This window comes from Anopheles ziemanni, chromosome X (assembly GCF_943734765.1).
Source record: "Anopheles ziemanni chromosome X, idAnoZiCoDA_A2_x.2, whole genome shotgun sequence".
NCBI classification, from domain to species: Eukaryota; Metazoa; Arthropoda; class Insecta; order Diptera; family Culicidae; genus Anopheles; species Anopheles ziemanni.
Genome location: NC_080707.1, coordinates 15,618,538 through 15,640,213, shown reverse-complemented (window position 1 = coordinate 15,640,213; position 21,676 = coordinate 15,618,538). Strand labels below are relative to the sequence as shown.

The window sequence follows — 21,676 nt, the reverse complement described above, 5'->3', positions numbered from 1 at the left end:
TGTTTTTATGCAAACCAATCAAAAGGGTTCTAATACAGTCAACTATTCGTGAAAAAGCTTCTCCTGGGAAGTTCGCAAAGATGGTTTCGCATGAAGTATGGTTTTGAAAATAAGGCTTTTGGCATTGAAAACTTAGGATAATATTGAGGAAAATTTTAGATTGCAGTGTAGTTGAAATTTTGAAATATAAAGTTGAATGTTGAGTGTAATGTATGTTTTTGGGACCTACAACTTGTAGCTGCTTGGGGCCTCTGGAACAATTAATCCGCCTCTGGTAATTAATCAGAGTTTAAGAATAACGAAAGAAAAAATGTTTTATATCAAATCAATTGGAAACAAGTATGTTGTTGCATGAAAACAACAAGTTTGTGGTACATCAAGTATAGGCCTAAAATAATGCGTTAAAAAACATAAACATTTTAATCTATCTGATATTGATCAATGCGTTTCTGACATATTCTGTTAGTACCACAAAATTTATCTAAATTCTATTTGTTGAATAAGAATTTTTTACCAACCAATTGATAAAACCAACCATCGATGACTCAGCAGAAAACTTATTGTTTGTAGGAAAAAAGTAGTAGTTAACAATGAATTTGTCGAAAAGTATTCCAAATTCGTTCTATTTTTTTGTCATATTTTACGCTATAGTATTGACCGCTTAGGGCTCCCATAATCCTCTCGTACAGTATCGCTTTGTTTCCTATTTTATCGTTTCTATTATCTCCAGCTTGCCCTTCCTTTGTACTCGAGTAGTTGTTGTACGTTCAGAGACGGGTCGCTAGAGCAGAGGCTAGCGTTGAAACATTCGCACGGCGTCAACGAGCGCCCGGGGGACGGATCGACGGGAGCGGGAGTAGAACAGTAGCTCGAGGGCGATGGCGCCGGCGCTTAGGGCGAGCCCGATCGCCAGCACGTAGAAGGCAAACTGCATGTCCAGCACGGTCAGCACCTTGAAGTCGGACTGTACCATGCGCTGGACGACGGGGCGGTCGCGTAGCGTCCACTCGTAGCGCATCTCCTCGATCCAGTGGTCGACCAGGCCGCCCCCGGCCAGCCGCAGCAGCACCCGGTTGAGGCGCTCGCCGAGGGCGGACCGGCGCGGCGTGACGTAGGCGAGGTTGTACGTGCGCGGACACTCCGGCACGAGGTGCAGCTGGCGCGTGGTCATGTAGATGGCGTTGTCGAGGGCGAGCGTGGAGCGGCGCGTGACGGTGGCGACGGTGCCGAGGCGGGCGACGCGCGTCAGCATCGACTCCGGCACGCGCAGGTACTGCATCCGGGCGCGCAGTGCCGTCATCAGCCGGCTGTAGTTGACCGGAAAGACGTCGTCGATGAAGCCCCGGTACTTGACCGGGATCGCCATCCCGCTCGCCTCCAGCTGCTGCAGCGTGCCGACGTCCGGGTAGTAGAGCGGGTTGACGAACACCGCCGACAGGCCCGACTGGTACAGCGACACGAAGATCAGGCTGACCAGCAGCAGGCCGGCGAGGAACAGCCGCTCGACGCCGGACCGGGTGAAGCGCTGGTACGGCGCGCTCAACAGCAGCACAAACGCGTCGATCAGCAGCTGCACGGCCTGCCGGCTGGCCGTCGCCCGGCGCATGCTCCGATCCAGGTTGAACAGCACGGCGAGCCGGTGCCGGCGTGACCACAGCGACTGGCGGCGTTGCGCGTACAGGGCGCGGATGGCCCGGCGCAGCAGGCCCCACACCAGCGCACACAGCACACCGAGCAAGCCGAGCAGCGCCCAGATGTCGCCCGGGAAGATGTACAGAGGCAGCAGCGCTTCCGGGATGCGGCTCGCCTTGCGCACCAGGCAGCAGACGGCGTCCGAGTACACGCTGGCGGTGAACTCCACGTCGCGCGTGAAGTAGTCCTTGATGAAGAAACCGGTGAACACGATGTCGACCTCGCGCCGCACCAGCCTTCCGAGCGCGCCGGAGAAACTCCCATTCGGCTGCCGGTCGCCGAACAGATCCTTGTCGGCCGGCACGTGCATGGCTGATGGTGAGAGACAACAAGGTCGTTGAACTTAGTACCTTTTTAACGTATTTGTTGTATTGTAAATAATGTTATAATAATTGTTATAAAATAATTTCATTTGAAATTAATCATTTATTCCAATTATATTGTAGTTGTTAAAATATTTCTGCTTCAAGACGTTGTTTATGTTGAGAATTTAGGCTTGGGTTGGCTATTTGGGCAAAGTTGCTGCAGATGGTTGGTACTTTAACTTTGCCCACAATCATGCAACACGGACAACATTACCAACAGCTTTTCCCATTACATAGCACTGACTTACTAGAATAGTAAGAAAATTGCACTGATTGCTATAACTTACTGCGTTGAACTCTCCTTGGCAACAGCCTACTGTGATTATCAACAATTACAAGCTGGCTAACATTGTTTTGTGGTTGGACAGTATCGATACCAATGGTTCAAAACATTTCCTACAGAACTGACATTAAATACAAATGTTTAATGAAGTACTTCCAATATTATTCTCAGCTGAAGTGAAAAAATTAACAATGAAAATAAGCTCGTACCAGCCACCTAGTCAGATGGATACTAATATTTACAATGAACTTGAAAAGCACACGATTGAACTACTTCTGAAACTAACGATCCGTTGAGAGAACAAATCATTTTAAGTGTTATCCAGGGTAAAACAGTTCCTTACATTGATACCAGGCCATAAAACAATGGCGAATTTAGGTTAGAATTGTAAGAAGATGTGAAAATAAGCAAACGTGAAGGTAAAACTGTCCAGAGAAGGGCATACATTCACAAAAACATAACAAACCACAATTGACTTCATCGGTTTCTCAAACTACTCGAGATCTATTACAAAGGACTAGGATCATATATTATAGTTGGGATTGGGTCTGCTGTGTTCACCGTTGGTCGTGAAAGTGTTGTTTATCTTTCGTCACGAGAGATGAAAAGTTGGTGCAGATTGAGAGATAGGCAAACTACTCCGAGGTAAAATCATACGGCAAGTGCTGTAAGCCTTTGTTTGTGTGGAATCGAACATGCGCTTACCGGTGAAGTTGAGCGCCTGCTGAAGCACGTCACGGGTCGTTATGTCTGCGCCGCGGTAGTCCACAGGTGTGGGACTGCTGGCCGAGGATCGCTGTTGACGCAACTCGTCCACGATCGGATTGCTGTACACCGATCGAAACACTTCGATCCGCAGTGGGTATCCGTGGAAATCGTTCGCCGGTACGCTGGGCAGCGGGTCTCCGGAGGCAATCGACACCAGTGCGCCATATCCAACGGTCGAAGTAGCCGGTGGTTGAAAGGGGTTGAAGGTGAGGAGTTCTCCGTCGCGTAGGCGAACGAACACTCGGAAGGCACCGCGCTCGGACCAGATCTGCCGGAGCCGGGCGAGCAGGGGCGGTCGATCGTCCGGCTGCAGCTGCTGGTCCACCGTGAGAAGGTACGTCCCGGACGGATCGAACAGGCACGCGTAGTAGGCCAGCAGGGCGTTGGCCTCGAGGTGACCGTAAATGATATACCCGCCATAGTCGTTCGCAGACCAGCGTGCGCGAAAGTGTTCGAGGTCGTCCACTGGATGGCATTCGTCCGGAGGGCCCGAGGGAGGGCAGAGTCCACCCGGGCTGGCACTGTACCAGCGGACCGTGCGGAGGCGCAGCGACTCCCTATCCAACCGACCTGGGCTGTGCTCGCCGTTCACCACGTCGATACGGTCGACGTGAGCGAAAATAGCGTCAATTCGTTCATCCCACCACAGGGAACTAGTTGGTTGTTGCTGCTGCTGTTCGATCCAAGTGTCTAGAAAGAGCATGCTCACCGGTTGATTGCAGGTGCGTACAACAGTGCCGTATTGTATCAGCAGCAGCTGGACCAACACCAGCTGCTCCGGACAAAGCAGCCGGCTGGCGGCCATCGCGTGGGGTGGACTGAACAATCCGAACCGAGCGCTTTCTAAACCCAGCACCAATCGACCTGACCTGCCTGCTCAATGTATGCAGAAAATAAATACTCATTAGCGTTAGGCCGCTCCCCGCAAACAACGTTGCGCCATAAAACATTCAGCATTAAAATCCCAAGTCCTAGAGTCGTCGGCCATCCGTTTTTCGATGAATTATTATTTATTCAGCAACACTATTACTCATTCGCTAACCGGGAGGGTCTGCAAATGTAAATAGTAGAGTCGGGCATTGCGTCCCCATTCGGCAACAGCTGGTCACAATTCTCACCGCCACGAGCAATAGGGAAGGTGAAAAAGACATCGAACATTCGCATGTGCATTCGCGGGAAGAAAGCACGTCGTCATGCAGCTAAATTGTAAGGCAGGGTTGTGCTCCACCAGGCTCTCAGCTACCAGCAACTGGGTTGGCCGGGGTCTCAGTGCCGGTGCCGCGGTGCCAGGCCCAGCGGCTCATGTCGCTCCGCTTCGGACCGAGCCGGGCTAGCGTCTGGTGGATGTCGAGCGACTCGCCGTCCGGGATGCCGTAGCCAGCGGTCAGTCCGTGCGGGTTGGAGGGCGTCCGGCAGTCGTGCTGGGCCTCCTTGCGCAGCACCCGATCGACCTCGACTGTCGAGAAGAAGGCAACCGATTGCGGCAGGTCCCGGAAGCCGACGCTGGAAAATAAAACAAAAACAATAATGTTAGGGTAGGTTCGTGATTCCTGCTTCGGTCGAAAGCATTTGCAAAAGTATTTCAAAATATATGAACTAAAGGAGCACGTTCATTAGCTTATGTAAATTTCACACCTTTACGTTATAATTTTACACAAAAAGCAGAATAAAACAAATTTAGTCTGAAACCGTGTAAGATTTCGTTATTAAAGTGTTAGTCGCAACATGCATTGAGAGTTTAACTACCGAATTAAATTGTTGTTAATGGCCATACTTTACCAACTCAAGGCTGTATATATTGTGTGTTCACTATCTAAATGAACAAATATCGACATTTTATACTGAATCAAGGAATGAAAAAATCACTGCGAGAAGAATTTTGCATTTGCTGTAGGAAACAAAACTATTTAAATATGTTAGAATTGAAATTATAAATACTCAAAATACATCAAAATTCTTTTAATAAGCCTAATGAATTGTTATAAATGGAGCTTTTTGTACCACTATTTTCAAAGGTTCATGGGACTTGTCTATGTTGTTTTAATATTTTTTAGTAATAGACAAGATGCGAGAGTCCTGACATACATAGAAACTTAGGTTGTATTTCTTCAATGGAACTACGAGAAATTATTGACTTTCGCATTAGGAGTCCATGTTGCCTCACATTACTTTAGTCTATAAATCGGATTAAATTTAGCAAATTCTCTGCAGTTGTAGTATTGTTTCTTTTACGGGTGATTGATAGAAATTGAAGTTGAAAACAACCATTGTGCCAGGCAAATTGACAGTGGAATTGTTTGAACAAAATATCAAACCAATCAGATTTTAAATTCTAAATGCTGCTAACTGCGAGCAGTGTCCTCGGTGTTATGCGACTCTGCCTACGTTTAAAGACATGGTTAAGGTTGGTAAAACGAAAACAAGTATTGTAAATAAGATAAGATATCTGCAACCAGCAAATTAAGTATCAACAAAAATACGTGACATGTCTTCGTGTTGTGTTGTTGTATAGTCTTATGTTGTTGTTAGTTTTCTTATGACAAACGCAAAGGGTATGTTGTAAGTTGAACTGGAAGAGAGAATTGGTTATTGGCGCGTGGCTTACCGATGCGCGCAGAAGGCACGGGTGAGCAGGTTCGTGACGTGCATGGCGAGGGCGGCATGGTGTGCGTACCGCTCCGGCACCAGGTAGCGCACCTCGTCGTGAAAGCTCATGCAGAAACGTAGCCGCGTGCGCCCGTCCGCCCCCATCAACCAGCGCATGCAGACGAGCATCAGGTGCAGGAAGTCGACGGCTCCGCTCTGCACCACCCAGTTGATGCGCGTCGGAAGAAACCGATCGTCGGCCGATCGACCGCCAGGTGGCTCGAGTGCGCGGCTTAGGCGGCCATCCAGAAATGGTGTTACCGGTGCTTCGCTTCCGGCGATCTGCTCCAACCGGTTGAACATGGCACTTTCCGTGCCGCCGACCCAGCGCGGTGGATGGAACAGTTCGCCGACGGGACGATTGTAGGCCCGAGCCAGCCGGAGCGCTTCGTACGGCGATGAGTGGGGCGGGGCATCGGGGTACTGCTCGCGTACCTCCTCCCGCATCCGGTACACCTTGCGGCCCTTGGTGAGGGCGAACATTTTGGTAGCTTTGGAGCGCGCCTCCGCCTCGCTGAAGGTCGGATTGAACTGCTTGAGGAGCCGCTCGGCGAACTGCACACCAGCACCGTAGATGCGCGCGTAGTTGATCACCTTGGCGTGGTCGCGCGAGATGCCGACGGCGGCCGCGGTCACGCTGTGCATGTCGGTGCGGGTGGCCTTGGTGCCGCTCAGCGTCATCCAACCGAACGGGGTCGCACCGTGCAGGTTCCCGGACAGCTCGCTCGCAACATCCGCATCGCCCAGCACGGATGCGATCCACAGCTCCTGGCTGTCTACATCCGCGCCGACGATGCGATACCCGGCCGGAGCCTGGACCATCGCGCGCAGCTCCGATCCGACGCGCTCCCGCTGCGCATTGCTGGCCGTCATCCACGTGGGTTCCATTGCGCGCCGGGTAAGCGTTCCGCACACGACCACCTGCGGCACGATCGCACCGTACGACGACTGTTTGCCGCCCTTCGCCAACCGTTCCCAAACCACCAGCTGACCCCGGATGCGATCGCGGTTGTTGCGCCAATAGGAGAGCATGCGGGCTATCTCGACGACCCGTTCGGCCGCTCGCCCATCACCCGCCAGTACGTTCTCCGAGAATTTGGCGAGGAAGTCCTTCGAGAGTGGATTGCCAACGCGATGGCCGGCACCGTCCTTGTGGGGGAGCTGGAAAAAATAGCAACAGCCGCCCAGCTCCACGTTGCACCATACACCCGACCCGAGCTCTGGCCTTGGCACCGATTTCGTTTTGCGCCGGTCGTAGTACTCTTTGCGGCTGATTGTCGCTTCGACGTTCTTCCATAGATGCTGCAGGGCTTCGGTGCTTTCGTTGTGTGACGCACCCGGATGGCGCGAATCCATCACGGGGCAGGCTGCGACGAGTTCCTCGAGCGGCACCCGGGGTTCCCCGGGTTCCTGCTCGGGATCGCGCTCGTACCGGTACGGCACCAGGAAACCCCACCCGTGCCCACGGATGTAGTGCAACGGATAGCCTTCCCAGCAAAGCGATAGCAGCTTCGGTGCAATTTGCAATCCGGTGCCGAGCTTGGCCGCCGGTCCTGGTTGCCACAGACTACCTTCGTCATTGACTACATCAGGCTTGGAGCAGAGCGCTCGGTACCAGGCTGGATAGCCGGGCAGCAACGGGCGCCTGGCCGGGAGTCTGCTGGCCGTTTCGTAGAGATGCGCAAACTTACTCGCCAGACGATCCTCCTCCTCAGTACATTCGTCTTCCTCCTCCTTCTTACACTCCGATTCGTTTTTGGTTGCTTTCTTACGCTTCGGCGCCGCCTTCAGCTTCAGCTGCTGCACGCTCCAGTCCTGGTCCCACAGCCATAGGTCGCGCCGGTAAGCGTCATCGTGCATTAGGGCGCATGCAGCGTCCGCCCGCTGTGAGAGTAGATGCTTCGCCTCCAGATCCAGATCCTCGTAGCTCAGGTCGGCCTCGGTGAGGTAGTGTGTCCAGTTGTCATTAACCGGCAGGTAGGCGCTGCCCATTTCGAGCATGCCGGCGAGCGTGGCCGGGTGGGGGAAGCGCTCGCGAAATAGTGGCCAGAGGCGTGCCAGCACGGCACGAGTTGCTCGCACATCGTCGGCGCAGTACGCCATGAGATTGTTAAAGTCGGCCGACACGTCCTCCAGGGTGCCGTCTACGAAAGTGTTCCGCCGGGACTTACCGGTGAGTGTAGCACCATCGCAGTAGAGCGCATAGACGTCGGCTAGGTTGTTCAGTGACGCTTGCTCAAGCCATTCCTCGCCGCTTTCTTCAAGCTTTTTCGACTTAAGCATCGCCCGCTGGTAGCTTGTAACACCGCTCACGCAGACGTGTAGCGACATCGTGTCCAAAAAGCGCAGCGGTGTCGGTTCCAGCCAATACTGCTCCCGTATTCTTGCTCGATCGTATGAAACATTGTGCCCGATCACGATTCGCGGCCGTAAGGCTGATGTGTCGCGTGATGAAGATTTTCGCGCATCCTGCACGGAATCGCTCTCGAGGGGAATCATATCGCTCAGCTGGTAAAGTGCACCATGCCCGTCGTTCGGCCGGGTTGCCTCTCCCGTCAGCTGCGGGCTGGTCCACGAATACCAGCTGCCGGAGGTACCGAACGCGGTAGCCATGGTCGGCGCCGGACCGGCTCGAACACACACCTCCACGTCGAACACCAGCGCCTGCTCGTCGGGGAAGGGTACGGACTTCGATTCGCCTGTTTGTGCATCGTACCGTGTCCAACCGGGCGCACGAGACCAGTTGGTCGGGGTATTTGGCACTTCCTCGGGGAGAGTTTCGATCGCACGAAGAAAAGGTTCACACTGTTCTTCGGCAATCGACCAAAAATGTTCCTCAATATTTGCACCACGCAGGGGTGGTAATGTAAGATCTACTTCCGGCAGCACTACGGGCCGGGAAACATCCAGCCCGTGGCGTAAAAGCTCATCGCGCAGTGATTTCACAGTTCCCGGGTATTCTGCCGGCGCCGGCGAGGTTGAGCCACATCCGAATATCTGACGATGCAGCGACCGGGACAGCATCTGCACGTTCATTTCATTCAACTTTGGCCCATCCCGCGGCCGCTGGTGTTCCAATGGCAGTGATCTTCGGCTGGTTTGCGCTTTGTTGTTGTTTTCATTGCATTCTGAGCCTCGCACCAACCGGCGAACGGTACTATGCGGTAGGATTTCATTCTCCGGCGACGCACCGGCGCTAAACCAACGGCACCAAAACGTAGGACGCATTATTTTCAAATACAACACACCCGATACCAACTTTTTACCGTAATGTTCACACTTTTAAACGTTTGTTTTAAATCTCTGTAGCATGATGTGCATTGTTTATTTGAGTGAATGTCAAACGAGGTGTTTTATCTACCATATTATGGAGGGTTCGCACGAGTACGCACCTTCGTTCAAGGGTATTAAAATATCTGTGTATGACACAGACATTTTACTTTCCTTTCATTTCCTAAAAAAAAACTCAGGCTTGTGAATTTCAGAAAATTATCGGTTTGTGCCAGTGTTCTGGCGTTTGCGATTTTTCCACAAAGTTTCACTGCTTTATGGAATTTCCACAAAAGTTGTTGATTTGAATTGAGCAAAACTAAATTACTTCAGCAATGCGTTTATATTAGATAAACTCGCTTCGATTTCCTTTCTTCAAATAAGTACCCGGTTGACGACAAATGTCAGTTCACCCTGATTTTGGGTCCCCGCATCCAAAAATCTGTACTTCTCCCCCCCTTAACTCTATGATTAGAAATAAGAATGTGTGCGTTGGTCGTTTTCTTAGGGAGAGAAAAGGTGCGAATGCGTCCTATGTATATTCTATCCTTTGCAACCATGCATCACAAAACTATCGCCAAATGCTTACTGTGTCGTTATACGCGTGTACGCACGTACTTACGTACGAAACCTATTTGAGATATGTGAGTGTGTGTGTTTTTGGAGAAACCACAGGATCGTGTATTTGCGCATTCTGGTCATACCAATCTCGAAGTGCAGACGCAAGTACATAAAGTGGTTTATAACGTTATTACGAACAGCAAGTGTTAATACGTATATTACGGTAAGTAAAAATGAGAACATCGTATGAAAATTATGAATAACATCAAAACTTGTTTGTTTCGTAGAAATGGAGTGGAACATGCCAAGCTCGAGAAAGCGGCGTCGTATGATGGACGAGCTAGACCGTGTATGCGAAGAAGAGTGGGAGCGATCAGCAACAGCAAGTGTTCAATGGCCAGACCTCTGCACGCGTAAGTAGAAAAAACAACGAGTGTGTTCAAGCATAAGTTTTGGCTCAGTTTTAGCTTTTCAAGTTTTAGGGTTTTGCAAAATGGTTTACACATTTATTGGATTACTTTGTTTTTAAGAATATTTTAATGCAGTGCTTTTGAGTGACGATGTAAAAATGTATTCCTTTATTATAATGTACAAACTCGTGTGTTAAGTGTTAATACTCTCTGGTTGTTGTTTTTTCCTGTATGGATTGTCTTGAATCTAGACTCTAGATGATAATCAATCCAATTCATCGCTTTGCAAAATCAGTTTGTGTTAAGTCATTCCCGTTTCTGTTTGTATATGGCTTCTTTCAGGGATGGTTTATTTGATAACAACTCCTACAAATTTCGCTTGTGGTATCTTTAACTTGCCGTTTTGTATTACTGTATGTGTATCTATAACTTTATTATTTACAGCCGAACGAATTTCCATCACGGGTGTTGCCAACTATGAGCTAGCGGTAGATACTAACTTTGGTGGCGGCAATATACATAATCCTAATGTAGTTAATCCTGATGTAAATAATCCCAATATTGTTATGCATGGTGTAGATATTCCTAATGTAGATATTTCGGATGTATATAATTCTTCTTTTTATTCTCATGGTTCAAATGATGATGCAAGCGAAAACATTGAGCAACAATCTAATGTCGCTTTCAATGATGATGGTGCGAATGTATTCACTACTGTATGGGATGAAAAATACAGTTTTATAGATAAAATTTCAGTAAAACAATGCTTCAGATATTTTGTTACCATTGCGAAACTTTCCCGTGCCAAAGGAAATTTGATGTTGGCTATTTTGAAAAAAAAATTTGGCTTAAATTTGCCAAGAGATATACGATCCTTCCTTGAAACACCTACAAATGTTAGTTTAGCAATTCAACCAATAACTGGAGGAAGAATGTGGTATCAAGGAATTGAAAGTGTACTTCGAAACTATTTTGTAGATTCAATCCCAGATAAGTCCCGATACTCATTGCAAGTATCTGTTGATGGGCTTCCATTATTTAAAAGTTCAGCAAAACAGTTTTGGCCGATTTTAATTAAAGTTGTTGAGCTACCAGATGCACCGATAATGCTCATTGGGTTATTTTTTGGGGATAAAAAACCTGAAAACATTGAAGAATTTCTGCGTCCCTTTGTGGATGATGCCAATCATTTGCAAGATAATGGTATCCTGTTCGGGGATCGCGTTATACAAATTAAAATTCGTGCTATTATAGCAGACTCGCCAGCACGTGCATATATTAAAGCTACCACAAACTTCAATGGTAAGCACGGTTGCATGAAATGCTTGGTAGTAGGTGAGCGAAATTATCCGGCTAAAAACATGATTTTTAATTCTGTTGATGCCGAACTTCGTAGCGATAGGTCGTTTAGAGAAAGAGATAATCCAGGACATCACCAACTCTGGCACACGCCTTTAGAAGATTTGAATCATTTTAATCTAATAGATGATGTTGTAGTTGGCGATCGCCTGCATTTAATAGATTTAGGAGTAACGAAAAAAATTTTGCGAGGTATAATAGAGAATAAGTTTGTAGGTTTTAAGCGGTGGACGAAGGACCAAACCAAAAGTGTATCTGATTTTTTTTCGAAAACTCGACTTCCCTTAGAGATAAACCGCCCTTTGAGACACTTAAAAGAGCTCCCTTTTTGGAAAGGAACTGAGTTCAGGACTTTTCTCCACTACATAAGTATCGTGGTTATGCATGATGTTATGAACACTGAAGAGTTCAACCATTTCTTGTGTTATTTTATTAGTATAACCACATTTTCTTCGAAAGTCCATCAATCCCTTTGGCCATTAGGAGAAAACTTAATGAGGGAATTTGTAAGAAATTTCGGACATTTTTATGGAAAAGGTAACCTAACCAGCAACGTGCATAACCTCCAACATATATATCAAGAGGTCCTTCAATTTGGTAGTTTAGATAATTTTTCATCATATTGTTTTGAAAATCATCTTCAATATATAAAGCAAAGTGTTCGATGTGGGTCAAAATGTATAGAGCAAGTTATAACGAGATCCCATGAAATGTCGTTAATAGACAGTTTAGTTAAAGCATATCCTGCAAAATATCCTAAGTTGATGCAAAACGGAAAGCAATTGTTTATATCATCCGACTTCGTGTTATTGCCAAATGTTGCCAATCAATGGTTCTTAACTCAACAAAACGGTATTGTGAAGTTTTTGGGCGCTAAGAAATGTCACACGGACTCTTTTATTTTATCTGGCATGCAGTTTGATAACGTTTCTGAATTGTTTCAGCATCGGATTTCTTCTACCGAGTTATACATATTCGAAGTTAATAAAACTGAATCATCCCATTACGTTGAAATACCTTTAAATTTAGTTAAATGTAAGTTGGTAGCAATATTCTTACCGACTCATTCACTTTACCATCCGAGCATGCAAACAAGACCATTAGAAACAGTAGCATTCTTCCCCTTATTACATACATTTCAAAATAACCAATAGAATTGATTCCTTACTAACCTGTTTTCCTACTAATTCCATTGTGCTAGTCTCAACAATATGTTTAGAAAGCTGAAGTCCACCTGCTTACTTATCTGATTGTAGGTAAAACTTTTATGAATGGCCAAATTTATGTCTTTTGACCTTAGATAACCTATTATTTTAATTTACAGCATAACGTACTGTTAGTGGTTTTCGATCCAATAAAGGAATTGAAAACTGAATGAACACCACTCCAAACCTGCACGAAATACGTCGCTTAGATGGACAACTTTCTGCGTATTGCTGCGATGTTTCCAGTGACCAGCATCCAAATCCAGCCTTGTCTAAATTTTCGTCTACTACTTACGTACTGGCAACCAACATTTTTGTAAGTACCGCGTGCTGGTCAAATGCATTTCGGATCCTTTACATATTGTTTGTATTTGCAGATTAACAGTTTATATTTGCAGAAGAATAGAATTTAATAATGTCCTTACAAAGGCAAGTGTAAAATGTAGAACACAATCCAGGTGCCATCAGGGTGATAATTTTTATACGAAACTGATGCACCCCTAATGGAAACACCGCTTCATACATCGTTCCTGATGAGAAGGACCATAGCCTTTAGCAACAATTGACGCTGACTTCGTACCATTGTGTTCGATGAACGATCAAATCGATCATCTAAAGCAAGTGAGTACCAATGTCCACCTACTAGTGCAACGCGGTTTGGCAATTCCGAGAGAAAAACGACAACCTTCGTTAGAGCAGCTTTGTTAGTCTGTAAAAAGTCGCATGTTTTGTGGTACGTCCATATATAGAATAGGATGATCAGGCTAACAAACTTCCAAGTAAAACTAGTGCTGTGGCTCGCTCGAGTTTGAAGATGATTTTTTGATTGATTAAGTCAACTATTTATCGACATTAGGTAATGTGCATTGTTATTGTCGGTCCAATTGTTGAGGTTTGTAGTCAAAAATTTTCATAGCTATTGATGGTTGTGTTGTTGATTAAACAAATCTGATTCTAATGTTTAAAAATTCGCGTCCAAATGGTTTTCGTAGATCGGCGAGCGTACCTTTATTATTAGGAGCACTTTTTAAATCTTTTTTTGAAATCATTCTTCCCTTCGTCTTGTTTCACAGCAATGAGAATCGTCTAAAAACTAATCCTTCAGTGCTACAACAGCTGGTGGAACGCTACGAGGCTTGCATGCAATAGTTGTTTGGTGAAAGTACAACGATTCGCTCGGAGGCTGAGCTTGAACTGTAAGAACCCGTAAGCAAACATCGAGCTACAGAGGAAGTTGACCATAGCCTTTGGCAATAACTGTTGCTGACTACGTACAACTGTTCTTGATGGAAGAGCTAATCTATAATCGGAAACAGGTGGGTAACAATGTACAAAAAGAAGTATCACAAAGTGTTAATAATCTATCATCTTTATCACTTTTCAGATATTTGTGAATGAAAGCTGGTCAGAAACAATCCGTTCTTGCCCGGCAGTGGAAGCTAAGCTATACAACATATTCAACATAGAATAGTGTCTCAAGAAATGGAAAGGCGAATAATAATACGTATGGTAAGGAAAAGAATAATTACGTAAACATTTCATAAAATTTGCTTTCATTAATTTATTAGGCCTAAATATCACGCAAATTAGAAGGAACTAAGACGTGCCACAATTAGAAGGAACTAAGACGTGAACTTATGCTAAAGTAATTATCAAGAGCGCTGCTTGTTTTGATCGGGTTTGACGGTGAATGGTTTTTTAACAACACTCTTTACCAAGTGCTTCGACAACAATCGCATCTTTGCATTCCGCAATTTAGAGTCAATCACTTTCCTTACGAATGTTGGATCAATTTTACATCCGCCGCCCTCTGCTACTTCTTGCATCATTCGAAGAATGTTCGTTTTATTGCCGAAACGCACTTTCTTCTTCGATTTTCCATACCCGGTCCAAGAACATTGAGTAAGAAACTCTTCCGTGAACAACAAATATGTTGTGTCATGAAGCTTCTGCTTTACGGACACATTACGTTTAATTATGCTGCTTACATACAGTTTGGCGTGGTAAAAATTATCTTCATTGCACAAAGCCTCTTCAAGCTCAAGCAATCCGAATTCTGTAGACACCTGGGTGTCTAACAAAGGTGGTCGAATTACTTCCATCTCCGGACAATCGCTGTGATGCTCAGCATAAACATTTTCATGCTTATGAGGCATGTTGTCAATAACACCCACAACAGCCAGCGTTAATTTGTAGATTTGTTTCCTATTTTCGTTCAGTTCCTGGATAATTTGCCGGTTTGACATGTTCTGGCCTTCCATTGTAATTCCGTCTGCGAAAAAAAACAACGCAAACGGTAATTACAAACATGGTTACGATATTTGAAAACAATTTTCAACATACGATTGTAACACTTTCGCTTTCTCAATTTCAGATGCGATTTGCGTGACGGTCCAAAAATGCTGATGGTGTGTTTGCTCCGGAAGACTTTTGTAAAATAATAAATTTCAGATTTTGCGTTTTAAAATGGTTTGTTTCTATTTAACGCATCTACCTGCCGGTAGGAATATATCACACACACACACTAATAGAATATGCTACACGCACACACCTACAAGCGAGCTAGTCTCACTCACACCACCAAGCAAACCAATGCAATGGTGTGCGGCAATACATGGGCGATCCGTCAAATTTTGACTTGCTGCGAGGCTGCTGGGACTCTTGCTGGAAGTACATGACAGCAGCAGAAAATTTGAATTTTCTGTCAACCGGGTAGCAAATTGAACTTTTTGTCTCGGAGAATTTTAGAAAATTGCTGTACATAAATATGAAAACTTCCATTGAAATATTTCATTGATATGCTTTGGCTATGTGTGGCACATATGCACTTCGAGGCCCTTTGGGTTGGTCAGTATAAATGTGTTTTACATCCTGGTTTAGATGTTTTTTTGTTACAGAATTGAATTCAAACGTTCTTTACGAATGCTTGTTTTAGTTATCATAAATAAGATGGCGCTATGTTTACCTGTCAAATTGCTCCACATAAACCAACCTTGGGAGTAACCTTGCTTTCTCAAAACAGAGCTGTCATGAAGCATAGCGCGGTCAATACCACGACCATTTTGCCGGTGTTGTTTGGGTTAGCGGATGTGCTTCGTCCGAAACTTCTATCAAATTCAATGCAGGGACGTTGCATGCAGCCATCAGGTAAGCGCTAAACATGGGCGATCGAAGCTCGAAGATTGTTCATGGAGGTTTTGTGTGTTTTCCGAACAGCCGCTAACCGTACCCAAGCGTGTATCGCAACGCTGATGATTCGGAGCATCAGGCGGTCAAGAAGAGGCAAGATTTCTACTCTCAGCAAGCCGGGATACTTCTAGCACTGCAGCACACAACTTTGATTTTTGATATTTGTTGCATTTAAACTTTGTATTCGGAAGCAGAAGCAAGCAGGTAAGAAATTTGTCGATGGTCGTTCTATTTTGCGCGTTTAGATGGCCTGGAAGTATAGCATTATAATCAATAGTATTCTTGTTCTACTCGTTCCAGCAAAGGAAATACTTTAGAGACAAACTGTTTAGCATAACAGTGCCTTTACGATTGTAAAAAATCAACAGGTAAGCAACGAGCAAACTGGTTATTCGACTTTTGAAATAACCTTACTTATGTGCAAATCATTGGACAAAAATAAGTTACCGTACAAGCTAGTTACGTGAGCTATGTTTCCGTTGAGCGAAAACATATCTTCAATATCAACAACGTGCCTAAAACAAATAACATCTAACCTAGGATGAAGTATAGTATACTACATTTTGAAGCCCCGATTGGTGGATTCTGTAGCGAGACATCGATGATAGAAGTGTTGATCCGTGCTTGTGCATTCCACCTTCCTACAAAGCAGTTGTGCCCCAAATATGTCCGTCCGCCCGTCTACATCATGTAGTCTAATTCGGACGAAAATCTTCGTCCCCGTTCAACAGAGTGTTACAGGGCACCCGCAATGTGACGCGTTCTATTACGTTTTAACTTGCTCAGAACTTCGAATTGTTGCGACTTGAGTGGGTACAGCTTCGAATTATCGCGTGAAGAGAGCAACCTAGCTTCGAATTTTACTTCGCTTTATCGAGTGTACCAAATCGTATTGTTTTTATTCGAAATGGTGAGAGTTTTCCAAGGGACTACTGATATACTTCGAATTATCGAGAGTTTCGAATTATCTAACGTTTGAATTATCGAGAGTCGACTGTATATATATGTATATACAGACAACGGTGACTTTTATATATTAGATTTCGGCTGCGGCATACTTCCACCAAGACAAAGTGCTTGGACAAAGCACTGCCCACCACGATTCAACAATCAGGTAAGACTGGTGTCATTGTTTCTTTGTACGATATTTTGTCGGACGTCAGGCCCGCCAATGTTTCTGTAATTTTTCAAATTCTAACAAGATTAAATGCGTTTTATTATTTTTCCTCTAAAAAGCATACTGGCAAGATGGGATGTATTGTAGTTTGGCATGCTAAAATTAACCTGAAAAAAATTGTAGGCGGAATCGGTTATAACCATGTTTGTTATAATATAATCATTTATTGAATTAACCATCGTGTAATGGCATTTTTAATTTATTTAAAACTTTATTTCCAGCTAAGATATGGAGGATGCAAAAACAGCGCAAGCTCGGGCCGAGCTCGAAGCATTAGCCTGCCAACCTGCCGTTACCCCGGAGGAACGTTTTCGTGTGTTAGATGCTTTGGATCGGTTTCTGCGACAAACGACGGAGCGTACAACTGATATTCGCAAAGCGCGTAGCATCATAGGAACGTGCCCGGACATGTGTCCGGAAAAAGAGCGTTATTTGCGCGAGTGGAAAATTATGGTTCCGTCGTACGAAAGGCAGCCGGGCAGCAACCATATCGACCACCAGAAGGCGATCAAGCAGTATTCGCGCAGCTCGGCCGATCAGGTATTGCCACTCCCGCACGAACTACGTACCGAGCAGGCTCTGGGAGGTACCATGTACTTTCTCTGGTCGCAGCACGCCGATCGCATAAACGCCGACCAAGGCGGTGGGGCTAACGTGAGCGATTGGTACCACTACATCTGGGATCGGACGCGCAGCATCCGGAAGGATATCACGCAGCAGGAACTTTGCTCGCCAACGGTGGTTGAGTTTGTGCAACAGTGCGCTCGGTTTCACATTCACTGCGCGGCCCGCTACGTGACCGAAGACCCGTCGGTGTTCGATCAGAAGATTAATACGGAAAATTTGACCAAGTGTCTGCAGACACTGAAGTACCTCTACTCGGACCTGCGCCAGCAGCAAATCCAGTGCCCGGACGAGCCGGAGTTTCGCGCCTACATGATGCTGCTCTACCTGAACGAGGGCAACTTCCAGTCCGAGCTGCGGGAGCTTTCGGCGACGATCATTCACTCCGAGCCGGTGCAGTTCGCGCTCTCGGTGCATCTAACACTCGTGCAGAACAACTACGTGCGCTTCTTCGCCATGGTGCGCAACACGAGCTACATGAACGCCTGCATTCTACTGCGCTACTTCACGCAGGTACGCCAGACGGCACTGGACGTGATACGAAAGTCGTACGCGTCTCGCTCGACGGCGAACTTTCCACTGGCCTACCTCGCGGGCTTGCTCGGCTTTGACCAGGCAGCTGACGCGCTGGAATTTTTCTCGCACTACGGCGTGACGGTGGACCAAACGGGGGAGCAGCCGGTGGTGCAGTTTGAGGCGAAGCAGCAGGCACTTTCCCCAGACGTCCCACATTCAAGCGGACGGTCGCAGATGGTGGAACGGAAACTAACCGGTACGGTTGGTGAGGCGATCTGCGGCAAGTCACTCGAGACTTGGGGCACCCAGTTTCCACCGGCACCGTGCGTGTCCAGTTTTGACCAGTTTGGGCTGCTCCGGCAGGAGTTGCTGCAAAAGGTTCTACATCCAGGCACGCTGGACCCGGAAGGAGCGATGCCTTGGGTAGCGATTCTTCCTCCCGAGGAGGATACCATGAATGAGATCGATCTCGGATCCGAAGACATCTTCGTTTTCAATGAAGAGGAGGAAGTTAAGCTTGACGACGATAAACCACTGCCTAGAGTACGTACGGGTGTAGAGTTCGATGATACGTTGACTATGAGCTCCTCAGTGCTTCTTATTGGCGACGAAGAGCCGGTTGATCGTAGTGATGCGGAAAAACAAACGGCGGCTGGAGCAGGTACGGTTACGGACAGTGCAACCACAATGACTTACCATATACCTCCGGTACCGGATATGGTTGTATCTGCAGGTCGCAAACGTACGCACTTTGGTGCTATTAAGTTTCCTTCGGCAGATACATTGGCGGTATCGCCGGGACCGTCAGAAATTGTTAATAATTCCGTTAATAATTCCGATGATGCTCGGGTGGTGCCGTTATCAGAGCCGCCGGCCAAACAAGTCGAACTGTTCGACTCAACCTTTTTCACCCCCCGGCCAGTACATGAGGTGCAAGGACAATGTACAACGAATGAGGATCCGGAGGGCATCGATTACGATGAGCATTTATTCGAGCTGGTCTCTGAAGCGGATGTAGATATGGAGTCGATTGTGAATGTTGAGCCCTTGGCTCAAGGCAGCATCTGTCAAGGGCAGTATGAACTGCATCCGACGGCGGAGCAGAATCACATGGAACAGGAAGAAACAGCTGTAGAACACACTGAGGCAAACTCATCGGAGATATTCCATCAGAGCATCGGCGGCCCGTTGTCACCGGTAGAAAAAGGTTGCGAAGCCGTAGGAGAAGCAAAACGTTCGAAAGTCGAGTCCATCAAAAGTGCAAGCGAGGCGGAAGAAGTAGAAGAAGATGCAGAGGAGCTGCCCGTCGAAACGGACCCAAGACCTAGCGAAGAAGCGAAAGGCGAAGAAGCGGATGATCGCAGCGCAGATTCAGATAAATCATCGGGTGAGGTCGAGCTTGGCCGGAAGTTCTACGAAGAAGTTAAAGACATGAAGGCAGAAAGTCACTGGATTCGAACGTTAAAGCGAAAGTACTTTGCTAAGTGGTCTCGGGCAGCACGTAACGCCAGAAGCTGGCGCAGGATGATGAACACGGTGCCGTCAGTACAACCGCTTGCCAGCTTGGTTAATTTCGATCGACTGGAGCCGTTTTTCCGGTCCCTCGACACAAGCACGAAAAGTTTTGTCGCCGTTCTGAACGAACCGGCAGTGCGTATCAATCTACTGCCGTTCGATGAGTTCCGTGCGAGCGACCTGATCCGGCCATTCGACATACTGCGCACTGCTGTGCAGACCACGTTCGCCTGGGACCTGCCGAAGCTGAGAGACATCGTGAAACCGATCTACTGGCGGCTCGTAATTTCCATCCCGTCCGAGCACGACGACCCGCAGTTGGTCGGCTTTCCCAGCTTCGTCGAGCGCTGGCTGCGCGAATGTACCGTCAAGCGGTTCAGTTGTCAGGAGCTGCCCGATCATAGCAATTTCTTCCTGGAGGCTCGCGAGGAGCCATTATTTGACTGTTGGGCGCCCCACACCGCAATCTGCATGCGCCTGGTGCGGGGCACACGGGGGCTTAACGAGAAAGGTGCTGCTGACGCGCGGGTATGCAGTCGTTACAATGGGTTGCTCCTGTTCCTGAACGACCAGACACCGATGTCGGTAGAGCGTGAGCGCCTGCGGGCGTTAATAAGTTCCGACGGGCCACCACCGGCGGCCATTGCTGTGATGTATTATTCGCGCTCCAAGAAACTACCACTGGATGCCGTCCAAGCGCAACTACTTGATGGCGTCGACCTGAGGGACGGTTCCATATCCGTTCGGGTCTTCTATTGGACCGACATCGCGACAAACCGAACAATCTGCGAAGCCCTTGCATACCTCGCCGACTCCCACTGTCGACTGTTGAACCACCAACATCCCGCCAAAATGCTCCGTATGCAACTGCTCGGTGATCTGCTAGACGGCTGCCTGGGCCGTACGCTGTGGTTCCGCTGGAATCAAGCAACCTGCGCCATGAACGAGCGGCTGCCGAAGGAATTTAGATGCTTGCGACTGACGGCGATCACACTCGACGCGAACGCGCTTGTCGATCTGTATAATGCGTGCCTGAAAAGGGTCCTGGAGCAGATAGGGAATCCTTTCGTTATGGATCGCGCCTGCGTGCACAGTGACTTTGACGCCGTGCGCCTGCGGTGGCGGACGGCGATGGACCCGGAGATGTTTCGCCAGCCACTTTCAGAGGGATACTTCGCACCGCAGTGGGACATCTTTCCGGCGGATCTGTTGTGCGAACTGGAGCAAAAGCTCATGCTATACCACCTCCCGCACCAGCTGCTGGCTGCGACGCAACGTGTTTACGGGATGCTAGCGTACAACAAAGTGTATGGCAACGTACCGCGCCCCCTCGACTTGGACGAGCTGCGGAGTTGCCTTCGGAACTACCTTCGCTGCTACAGCCATCTGCTAGATCCCGGTACGCTGTCGACGCTCGAGTGCAATATGCTGACCTCCCTGGTAAATCAGCTGGCGGGTGGCAGTGTGGTGGATGAAGCGCTGCTGGTGGTTGGACGCGGTCGGACAACGCGTAACGTCTTCTGGCCAACGGTGCTGCGCTTTCTCACCGAAACACTCCTCAAAACGCTCCTGCAATGTGACCGACGGATCTGGCGGGAGGTATACTACATACATGGCTGGTTTACGAGCTTCACCAACGAAGAATCATTCTGGAAGGATACGGAAGTGTTCATCAATTATAAGCCCAACTCCGTGCCGGGCTTTCCGTCGCCATAAACAGCAGGACCAAAACCCACTGGCACTCGGCATTATTATTAGTTCAGCATTTATTAGTTAACTTAAACCATTTCTCTAGGGTTCCGTTTTAACGACAGCGTATCATCGCCTTGAAAGCGTGCATGTTGGATTGTACATACTAGCTTTAAATATCTTTTCAATTTGGAAAATACAACATGATCGCCGACGGAAGGCGGGATGATATTTCAAGTGGTTTTCATTAAACTTTCCGTTGCACTACAATAATCTTACACCGATAGAATGGTTTGCTGGCGAACGTTTGTATACTGGTAATACTATTAGCACTTCACTGTCCCGCCTGTTAGCGCATTCAAATCTTTTTCTTTGAGTGTGAAATCGAATCGCACCAATACTGATTA

General features: G+C 47.4%; 4 protein-coding genes across 4 annotated transcripts; 2 read left to right on the top strand and 2 right to left on the bottom strand.

The window, feature by feature from the left end:
* Positions 1-793: 793 nt before the first annotated feature.
* LOC131291166 (uncharacterized) lies at positions 794-3,913 on the bottom strand. The gene is made up of 2 exons (XM_058320357.1): positions 3,046-3,913; positions 794-2,004 (listed from the first exon to the last, which is right to left on the bottom strand). Exons 1-2 carry the CDS (start codon positions 3,911-3,913, stop codon positions 794-796), a joined length of 2,079 nt encoding a protein of 692 aa, XP_058176340.1.
* A 430-nt stretch (positions 3,914-4,343) lies between these two features.
* On the bottom strand, positions 4,344-8,982 carry LOC131291165 (DNA polymerase subunit gamma-1, mitochondrial). The gene is made up of 2 exons (XM_058320356.1): positions 5,714-8,982; positions 4,344-4,611 (listed from the first exon to the last, which is right to left on the bottom strand). The coding sequence occupies exons 1-2, from the start codon at positions 8,980-8,982 to the stop codon at positions 4,344-4,346; spliced, it is 3,537 nt and encodes a 1,178-aa protein (XP_058176339.1).
* An 892-nt stretch (positions 8,983-9,874) lies between these two features.
* Positions 9,875-12,508, top strand: LOC131291164 (uncharacterized). Its single transcript, XM_058320355.1, has 2 exons — positions 9,875-9,911; positions 11,643-12,508. The coding sequence occupies exons 1-2, from the start codon at positions 9,875-9,877 to the stop codon at positions 12,506-12,508; spliced, it is 903 nt and encodes a 300-aa protein (XP_058176338.1).
* A 4,643-nt stretch (positions 12,509-17,151) lies between these two features.
* LOC131291163 (uncharacterized) lies at positions 17,152-21,308 on the top strand. Its single transcript, XM_058320354.1, has one exon. The coding sequence runs from the start codon at positions 17,154-17,156 to the stop codon at positions 21,294-21,296; it is 4,143 nt and encodes a 1,380-aa protein (XP_058176337.1). The 5' UTR covers positions 17,152-17,153; the 3' UTR covers positions 21,297-21,308.
* The last annotated feature ends 368 nt before the right edge of the window (positions 21,309-21,676 follow it).